At 42.8% G+C, this 10,910-nt stretch overlaps 1 protein-coding gene across 1 annotated transcript in view; it reads right to left on the bottom strand.

Annotated features, from left to right (window-relative positions):
* Window positions 1-10,910, bottom strand: part of STOX2 (storkhead box 2) — a 121,170-nt gene that overhangs the window by 19,107 nt on the left and 91,153 nt on the right. Inside the window, exon 2 of the mRNA XM_012000152.1 lies at window positions 984-1,136. Within this exon, the coding sequence (XP_011855542.1) occupies window positions 984-1,136 (153 nt within the window). The remainder of the gene's footprint in view (window positions 1-983; window positions 1,137-10,910) is intronic.

The raw sequence follows: 10,910 nt of genomic DNA, 5'->3' as shown, positions 1-10,910 counted from the left end.
ATGTTCTGTAGTTGTTTGTTACCCAGAATTTTTGTAGCAAAAGCTAACTGATACAATTAACAGCTTATATTTACTAAGATCTCTTCTAAGTTGAATGAAAAATATATCAAACGTTCCCTTTTAATATAATCTCTATTTCAATCTAGAAACAGGCTGAGTCCACACCAAGTTGGTAAACTGGTAGCCTGATAATGGATTTCATTTGACTTGCACGTTGCTGGCACACAAATGTTAAAACGTATACACACATACAATTGTCAATATTTAAGAAATGTAGAGATTTCCCATAAGACCAAATTTCCAGATTCTCTTGAAACATAAGACTGGCAGCTCTGGCAGGATGTCCATTGGGAGTGGGGTGACAATACACTGGCTCTCTTGAGAGACGGTCCTGCATTCTGCAGCTTGTCACCCTTCCTAACGCCCTCCAGCACAAAAGCATCAAATGCCACTCGCACAACGGCTGGGCTGTTGCCTCCTTTTTATAATATTTAAGAAAAAAGTAAATATTTTATTTTTTAAAAATGAAATCCTAATTTATCAAATATTCTTTTCTTAAAACTCATCAAGCCATGACACAAATAGGTAAGATATGTTAATTTTTGACATGACCCTTTCTGCAGCTTAACTCCCCAGGACTAAAGTTTTCAGTTGTTGAACCCTCACATTCATGTATTTAAAGATTAGATTGCAAAGAATGACTGGAGTCCGGGTCATTTTTGCCAGATCCTTCATGAATTCTGAATTAATTTCTTCCTCTCGGTGCCAATTTGAAAAGTATTGCAGCTGAAGCAGTTAAGTTATTTTTTGATGTCATGCAGGTGCCTGAATTTTTAATTACAGAAGTAAGGAAAGCTTCTGGTCAGTTTTGGGGAAGAGTTTTTTCCTATTATCTTTAAACATAGGAAGAACAGTCCATGTGAAGTCCTAGAGTGACCAGAGCACACCGCCACCTGGAAAACGCTCCGTTCCCGCCTCGTTACCTGGGAAACACGTGGTCAGGTGTTCCATCAGTGCTTCTTGGGTGACAGGTTTTCTTGCCGAGTTCATTGCTGAGATGGCCAAGCAGAGGATTTCCCCGAGTGGAATAAACTGAGACTGACTGATGGGAGACATACTGATTGGTGATACATCACCTGCGGAAAGACAGTTTTCAAGTGAGCGGTTCATTAAAAGAGCCGGTCGTCTGTCAGACACACACCTTCACCCGTCCACACCCCTCCCACCTTCACGTGCCCACCCAGCCCTGGTCTGATGAACACAGTCAGCTCCGAACACAGAACTGCTTGCCAATTCCACTCTGAACACAGAAGCCACAGCCAATCCCACTCAGGTAGAAAGACTTCCACACGCAGTGGAAGCTCCTACTGCCTCAACAAATAAAACCGCCCTTTAACATCTGAGATCTCATTTAAATAGTCCTAGTACTGAAAGTCTTGCCACAACAGGCTTTTATTTCCGTTTTTATTAACTTGGAGCTGATTTATTTAATAACTGCCAGTCATATCCCGACAAATTGCATTTGTGTAACTTGATGATTCATTCATTCAAACACTGAACGCCTTTACGCATCTGCTGGGGGCACAGGAGCTGCAGAGAGTGAGTGCGCGCCTCTCCCCAAACACCTCTGCCCTCAGTTTCTATTTAAGTGGAGGAGACAGACAAGTAGATCAAAGTTCCCAATGTTGTGTGGCAGGCTCACAAGAGAACAGAACAACACCTGGGCGCTGCGAGAGGGAGGATAACGGTGCACGGGGAGGTGAGGGTGGGGCTCAGAAGCAGGAAGTTCCAAGGTTCCACCAAGGAGGTGTAATCTGAACCCAGTGCTCAAGAGTAGGCGTGTCCCTGCGGGGCTGGGACCTATAAGCAGATGTTCTCTGGGGCACAGAAGAGAAGGGGGACAGGTAGGTAGGGACGACCATGAACAAAGAGCTGAGTGTCCAAGCTCTGCATTCTATGAGGGGTGGTGAGCCGTGGAAGGCCAAAGGCAGGTGTGGATTTCAGAAAGATGACTGTGGTGGTCGTGGGGATGATGGCCTGGGAGGGGTGGGAGAAGGCAGATTACAATTCCCTCAGAGACTGTGGCCTGCTGCACACTAAAAGGGCCCGTGGAGGCAGGACAGGCTGAAGACCCCTTATCGGAGGGGTGATGGACGGTGACTCTTGAGATGTCAACCTACAATGCAAATATCGGTCTTCATTTCTCGTCTTTATGCCACAGTGCAGTGATTTTCCAGTGATGCTCCAAGGATGCCTAGAATTTCCTGGAATATTTCTGGTACAGAGGTGCCCCCAGCAGAAGCAGAGGCTGGGAGAGCAGGAAAGTCAACTTCTGTCACCTGAGTGCCACCTGTTTTATACCTGGGGTTCTCCAAGGTTGCACTTGAAAAGACGTCCTACACAAAGAGGATGCAAATTATCAACACGGTAGAACACAGAGGGGCTCACGGGGTCTGTTAAGTTTCTAATCTGATTTCCTAAATGTACGTACATAATCTCTCCTTTTTTGTTTCTGAAGCACGTAACAAGCTACCATGGCTGACCAAAGCCGAGACTCGGGTGGGCCGGTGGCATCAAGTAACACCCTCCCTGACAAGGTGTCTGGCTGCTCTGGCGTGGACCAGCCTCCTCACTGTCAGGTACTTAAAGCCGTGCCCAGCCATAGTTCCCAGTTTGCAGGAGGAGTGCAGGGTCCCTGCTGCTCTGATGGGCTAGACGAGAAATGGTTTGCTAGACGAAATCAGGCACCTGGGCCTGGGATGAAGATCAGCATGTGTGGGGGGAGTCCAGCAGGTGCCTCGGACAAAGCAGCAGGACTCTAGCGCCCAAGGCCCAGGCCTCACCCCCTTCCCAAACCCAGCGCAGTTCAATGCCCCCCTTCCCTGGACCACATGGGGCTCCCATCAGCTCTACTGTAGCTCCACTCTCTGCAAGATGGATATGAGAAGGATAAGACATTGTCCCAGTGGCCAGAGGGAGACAGGAGCACCCACATCCAGAAAAGAAGGAAGAGAGAAAAATCAGCAGAAGCCAGGAACTGACCTAGCTCAGAAGCCACACATTTCTGGGGCCTATGGGTCACAGGCATCAAAAAGAGACGCCCTCGGAAAAATTCTTGTGATATTTTGTGGGGCAGTAGCAGGTGAGAGTGAGCGTGAACTTGGGCCCATTTTGGGGGATGTGAGTTTCACTCATTGGCTTGTGAACCTCAATTCATATTGGTGACTCAAAAAAGACAGAATGATGTGGGCTAGGACCACCTCAGTGGGCAAGTTTGCAACTGCCTAGAACAATGTATTTAAATCTTAAAGAAAAGACTTGTCATATCCTTTTTTACCCCCCAAAAAAGCTGTCTTTGTTTGTTTGTTTTGTTTTGTTTTGTTTTGAGACAGGGTCTGGCTCTGTGGCTCGGGCTGGAGTGAAATGGCACAATCATAGCTCACTGCAACCTTGAACTCAAGAGATCCTCCCACCTCAGCCTTCCAAATAGCTAGGACTACAGTCTGGCCACCTCTTAAAGAGCTGGCACTACAGGTGTGAGCCACCATGCCCAGCCCAAACAAAGTCTTATTCTAAAACCTAATGTGGGTTGGGCGTGATGGCTCACACCTATAATCCCAACATTTCTAGCAGTCAAGGCAGGCTGACTGTTTGAGCCCAGGAGTTTGAGACCAGCCTGGGCAACATGACGAGACCCCATCTCTACAAAAAATACAAAAATTAGCTGGGCATGGTGGCACATGCCTGTGGTCCCAGCTGCTTGGGATGCTAAGGTGGGAAGATCGCTTGAGCCCGGGAGGTCGAGGCTACAGTGAGCTGAGATTGCACCACTGCACTCCAGCCTGGCCGACAGAGCAAGACCCTGTCTCTAAATCAAAAAATACATACAAAATATGTAAAGATTGGCTGAGTGCTGGTGCGAGCTGCAGCGGAGGTGGGAGTTGGGAAGTTCACCTGTTTGGCCCCGCCCTCCCCACAGCAGGCCCTACAGCTCAGGCACAGACAGTCTGAGACACTGGCCTGTGGTTCCTTCTCTCTCACTCCACCTCCACTGGATAGGACAGGGGCACTGAGGCCAGCTTTCTTACAGAGGTGATAAGTTAGCCCCTGAAAGTCACCCGGGATGATTTTAAAAGTCAGATGAAAAGGAAGGTAGGATCAGCAGGCAAAGAGGGAGAGGATCAATGCAGATTCCAGAACCTCTGGACTTGGGTATCACTTGAGAGGTTAATACCTTCTAATGTGTGCCTATTATATAACTAAGAACATCTCAGAAGATGAAAGATACTAAAATACCAACTATGATCCCCAAAATGCAGGTCGGACTATTTCCAGATTTTTGTATAGGTCATAAGAAGAAACTCGAACTCTCTGTAAAAAAGAAATGACTATTAGCAAAATTAACTGCTTAAGTTTAGGTCATGATTGTCCTTACGGATTTAGCGGAAACAATTTGTTTGGTTTCACTGCCATATTCTCGGTTAATTTCTTTTCATTCATTGCAGCCAACTCCAAGAGGCAGCATGTTTTAAGTGTGTCTGAATGGCATTTGCTTTGGAAAAGCTCAGTTTCACTATAATAATGAATATGGGCAATAACTTTTAACTCAGAATGTAGAACAAAATGGAATTTGGATGTTCTAAATAACTGTTGCCACCTCATCTCATTTTTGTGTTGCACTAAGATATATTACTTTCAACTCCTTTCCCATCCCCGAGCCCATCAGCAATGCTGTCTAGACCCTAATGCTGCCTGGTCTGTCCCCTGGATTCTATCCCTGGAGCTCCCTCGAACTGCCATCATCTCTCACCTGGTCCATCATAACTTGATGATGTTCAGCCTTCCCTCCTGCCTCCAACACTCCCCTCTCCACAGAGCAGCTAGGGTCCTCTTAGGAAAACAAAAAGCACACCACTTCCCTGCAAAAAATCCTTCAGGGACTGCCTACTGCACTTAGAAGAAAAGCTGAATTCTTTGGTAGGCCTACAAGGGCCCGCATGGTCTGAACCTGTCCACCCAATGCTAGGACCACTCCCCACCTCCATCCTTACTTGCCACTCACAACCTCCTCTATTCTTTGAGCATGTCAGGCATTTCCTCAACTCGAGGTCTTTGTATTTTTTTGTGCCCTTGGCCTGGGATGCTCCTTGGGTTGACCTTTCAAGACTGGCTTTTCATGCTTTAGGTCTCAATTCAAATGGCACCTCATCAGAAAGCCCTAACCTGACTGTCTGGTCCACTGCCGTTCCAACACAGCCGAGTTTATTGTCTTCTCTCCCTGCATGTGTGCGTGTGGGTTTGGTTCACTGGTTTGCTGTCTGTCTCACCCACTCGAATGTAAGCTCCGTGACAGAAGGCAACGTGAATGCCACATTCCCAGCACCTAGAATGATGCGGTGCTTACCCAACAAATATTTGTTGAATGAATGAATATCCATTTTTAACATTATAATCCAAGGAATTTCTTAGTAATCTTAAAGGATTGTAATTTTATTAATATTTTTGCTAAATAATAGCAAACAAACAAAAAGAGAATAAATTTAGCCATGCAATTTCTAAGACTCCCCCAATTAACTGCATGAGCAATAGTCCTCCAAACACAGCAGTTACTATAGAAAAATAACTTTATAATACAACTATTATATAGCAATAAGAAATTAAAAATTAAGAAAAATGAGTAAATTTTTTAAAAGAATAATTATATATTAAGTGAAGTTTAGAACATGCATTTAAGATCTGTATTAAAGGAATCACCAGTGTCTCTCAACACAACATAAACATATTCAAGTTTACCATAATCTTCTGTGGATCTTATATAAACCTGCTTAATGAGCCAACTAGTCATATTTAAGACCAACATGGCACATGTATACATATATAACAAACCTGCACGTTGTGCACATGTACCCTAGAACTTAAAGTATTAAAAAAAAAAAAAAGATATGCTACCAGAAAATTCTTCCAATTACTGGACCACATTTATTTCTTCAAAGAAGAAAAAACAGAATGTAAGTACTGCTAAAATATTGTTGGTCATGATAATCTACATAATCTACAGAAACTACCATATTTTGCATGAAATATGAATTATAACTTACTTGTCTATAATTTATAGGATGGATTTTTCTGTCTTCAGAATTAGTTCAGAACACATTCATAACAACAACTCATCTTAAAGCACACTGGCACTTTGTCAGCTACAAAATTCTTTCTAAACTGCTATAATTCTGTCCTATTGTTCTAAAAAAGAAGGAGTAGATAGGTTTTAGTTCAGCTTTATTTTCTTACGAACATCCATTTCAGTACAGTCCTCAGAGGACTTTTGTCAAATCTAGGCTATTTCAGATAAAACCAAACTCGGTGTCCTGGACAAAGGAAGCATTCCATAGATTTTTAAGTGAGCTTAAAATGTGAAAAGACATGAAAGGATTACAATTGTAAGTAAACTTCTGTTTTAAGAGCATTTAACATTTAAAATGCATGAGTGAAAACATGGAGACTGCTTTCATGTGAGGTCACTGTCAGCTGACTGGCATGAAGAGAAACAGTAGCCGGGTGGATGATGAGGGGCGTGGAAGATGGACCCCCTCCAGGAGAGGCAGAACAGCCCAGGCAGCGCGGGAGGCAGCATACTGAGACCAGGCAGCGCGCGGAGCTGAGCCTGGGGAGCTGTGGCAGGTTCAGGCTCCCCTGAGGCAGGCTGGTGGTGAGATACAGAGAAAAATAGACCAACCAGATCCTGGTTGACAAGAAGGCTTAGATCTTATTCTCGACGTGGATGGGGCACTGCCCATGTTTTCATACAGACAAAAACACATGATATGCTTGTATGAGAAAATCCCTCTTGTGCAACTGAGGAGAAAGAGCTAGTGACTCCTAAAACCACTCGCGCAACGGACAACAGGCAGAGGTCCTGCAGATGCCAACCTGCTCTTTGATTGTCTACAGCTAGTCACCCCTACCTCAGGAAATAGCTTTATCAAGCGCATCCATTTTCACTATTTAAATCCCTCTGTCTACTTTCCCCGTCCAACTTTTGGCCCATTACTTTAGTTGGAGTTATTTCAAAAAAAACTCTCTCTCACATAATTCATTCTTTCAAGAAGTATCCGAATTCCTATTATACATCAAATACCTTTAAGCACTCAAGTTCTAAAACTGTTCTTATCTCGGTTCTATTTGTGCAAAAATAATAATAATAATAAAAAAGACTGTAATGAAGCCCTGTCCTTTATAAGTGGCATTTTCACTTTTTGCAGCATTAATTGAGGTTCCAGGAACTCCTCAGCCTGTGCACACGCAGGAGGCCAGCACCGCTCCTGGGATGTGACTTTCACAACAGTTTACACTCTCTCCTTCCTGGGTGACATCCGTAGCTTTCCAAAAGATACCTGCTCCAGAAGCCAACATAAAACTATGTCATCCCATCTTAAAGCACCCATCCTCATACAACTGTGTAAGAAAAGGAAAGCCAGAATTTCCCCAGGTGAACTGCATCACAGCAAACAGCCTGGAAAGTACCAGCCTCCATCCTCTATCTTAGCTTTCTTTAAATAATTTTTTTTCAAGCACCAACATTCCGTAAGAATTATCTTGTTTTCCTTTTAAGGTACTATTTTTCATTGCAAATGTGAATGTAATCTATTCTCTGGGTTGAAGAGTTATCTTTGACATTAATGAAGTTCTCGTACCAAAACAACTCACTTACAAATGCGGTTCTGAAACTGTACTAGTTTATAATTGGGAAATTTCCAATATACAAAAAGCATTTGAGAGATATTTTGATAAGTATCCAGTCTCTTAAAACAAAATACAATTATCCGCTCTGTGCCTGTTTCCTCATCTGTAAAATGAGAGTTTGGATGAAATGATTTCAAAGGTTCCTTCAGGCTCCTAAAACCTATGATCCTGTATCAATGCAGCAGAATTCTGGCATAAAAGCATCATATAGTACGGGTGTCTAGCTCTGTTTCCATCATTCTGGGGAAACTATTTTAACACTCATCGGATCTGAAAAAGTTAGGCTTTAATTTTCAAAGAAATTGCTCCATATACTGGCTAGTAATTTTTTTTTCCTTACAATAAAAGCTTCATCATTTTCTCTTTCTAAATTCAAAGTCTTGCTCAGCTTTGTTCCTCAGAACTAATGTGTGCCCCTTTTGTTCTCTGCACTGCCAAAATTAACACTCAAGTTAAAATTATAGATGCCAATAAAATCACAAGAATTAGTGGATATTGTGATTCCTCATAAAAATAGTCAAACATGTCTGTAAAATGTACTATGGGCATGGCGACAACACAACTCTATTCCTCTCAACAAACTCTTCAGATTCATTTGCCAGGTGTTATCTTATATGCCCTTGGGTTTGGGGAAATCACCTGCTTTCTGAGGTTACAGTTAAGTGAACAACTTCTCGGATGCAGCGCCTCAGACAAATCTTGTGTTTTACAATTTAATTCAATTTATTAACCCCAATTTTATGTATTAACGCTGTTTGGTTCTTTTAACAGAAGGCCTACTACAATATTTTTTAAAAAGCTCTTCTAAAAAAAAAACACACACACACATACTTCTTTTCTATGTGCTCTCTGGAAGACCACAGCACCCATATGGTGGGGCAGAGTAGACGGCTCCCGTTACCTCACATGCTCCTGCGTTTTAAGCAGCTTTCCTTTGAAACCAGATTACTATTCTTGACTTTCCAATGTTTGTATTTGACATTCAGAAGAAAACTGGCAATGAAAAGGCACTTTTACTAGTTTACTGTAGGTTTGTTTCAAATGCCACTGATTTCAAAAGTTGAAGGCTGAGCCTGTTGGCAATAGTCAACGAAGGAAACAGCACAGAAAAGGAATTTTAGAATATTTAGAGATTCTATAACAACTCTTTAAACGTTTCCTAATGCTTTACTTCAACACCTAATGGGTATCTTAAAGCAGGTCCAATTCCTAAGCTATTATTTGAGTAAATCATTTTAATCAAAAGACAGCATAAACAGAAGACATCCATCAATCATACTGAAATACAGGTGTCCATTAGCTATTACTTACTAAGAAACTTCTAATGGGAGTAGAGTTAAACAACAGTAACCATGGTGGCCAAGGGCACCAAAAAGAATGACCCCCACATCACCCGAGCCTTTGTGCTGATCAGTCTGTCTAATGCCACTAGGTGAAGTGACGAATTAATTGGCTCATTGGTCTACAGAAGAAACTCATGATCTTTCCAGTCCGCAACCTTTTGTGAGTCATATTAGCTATTGCTCTTGTTACTCAGATTTGACTAGAGATAAAAAGGTTATCACAGAATAAGCAGAGACAGACAAGGCAGAAAGGGTAGAGAGTCAGGCAGAAAGGGGCCATCCATGGGGAGGGATGGGTGAGAGCGCCCTGGCCAAGAGCCACCTTCCCCATCGCCAGAGGTGATACCTGACATCTCTGATAGGAACAACTAAAACTTTTATTGGACCATTTAGCTATTTGCAAGAGATGCGTAGCAGAAAAGGTAGGATAGAAATATGAGCCCTGGGACCAATCAGAGGCTACCGTAATTAATGCCTTTGCTAAGGCTCCCCGCTATAACCCATCAACTGCGTCCAGGGTGGTATATGTTAGGCACATGGAATAAATCTAGCCGAATGCTTTTACATGGCAGGTCCTCAAACGCATGTAGAATCAAAAGGTCCTACATACATAGACAAGAAGAGGCAAGGCCCTGCTACCTTACGAGATGTTTTCCAACACCAGCTGCCACTTGTGCTCCAGTCCTTCAACCAGAATGAAGTTAAAGCCATTTAGCAACAGGGATAAAATGATGACGAAGTACCAGTCCTAGATGACAACAATTAGCAAGATCTCCCAGATGTCCTGAAATTCTGTAAAGCACCTGACCAACAAGAGCACCTGAGTAATATGATGTCTTCCTTTTCCTTCAGTGCATCACATAGGACAGAACATAAATTCCTATTTTAAGCCACCCTGTACTTCTCTTCCATGTTCATTCTGCAGCATAACCTGGCCTAACACTAGACATTAGATGCTCCAATTTCCACTGATATTTCCCAGCTTCAGCTTATAAATCAGTCTAACAACTCTAGGTCACACATTCACTTTCCCTCCTTTTAAGTGAGAATCACCAGAGCTGTTTCTCAGTCTTTGTATTCTCTGCTTCATCAGTTTAGGGATGACAACAGTAGTGGGACTGATTTCTGTAAAATATAATTGTAATAGGACAGGAAGGCCTAATTAAGTAAACTACAAATATGGACAGGTTGACAGTTCCCAAATTACAACAAAATTATACTGATTGACTGCTACCAACCCCCCTAAAACTGGACACCCTCCTACCCCTTCCAACTGCGATGGAGGTCATTATGAAAGGCCTATGTAAGAATTCAGAGGCATGAAAGAAAGGATGGGGGATCAGATCAGATACACAGAGGAAACTTCCAAGTCCCTGTACAATTAAGTAACTTTTCTCTCTTCAATTCAGCATTACAAGATGGTGGTAAAGGCCATGGGCTTTGTAGTCAAAAGTCTAGGTTCAGAGCCCAGTTCTGCTCCTCATTGGTTGTGTGATTTGGGGCAAATTATTGAATTTTTTGAGTTTCAATTTCTTCTTTTGTAAAGTGTACATACTGATGTTTACCTCGTAGACTGAGAGGATTAAATGAGATAATGGATGTTGAGTGCTTACCCTGTCCCCGAGACCTAATACATATTTAATAAATAGTAACTAGTATTAAAAATACCTTCCCTGGTTGGGCACGGTGGCTCACGCTTGTAATCCCAGCACTTTGGGGGGCCGAGGTGGGTGGATCATCTCAGGTCAGGAGTTCAAGACCAGCCTGGCCAACATGGAGAAACCCCATCTCTATTAAAAATACAAAAATTAGCCAGGCGTGGTGGCA

This window comes from Mandrillus leucophaeus, unplaced genomic scaffold (genome assembly GCF_000951045.1).
Source record: "Mandrillus leucophaeus isolate KB7577 unplaced genomic scaffold, Mleu.le_1.0 Scaffold62, whole genome shotgun sequence".
Classification (NCBI taxonomy): Eukaryota; Metazoa; Chordata; class Mammalia; order Primates; family Cercopithecidae; genus Mandrillus; species Mandrillus leucophaeus.
This window is presented reverse-complemented; position numbering and strand designations above follow the sequence as displayed.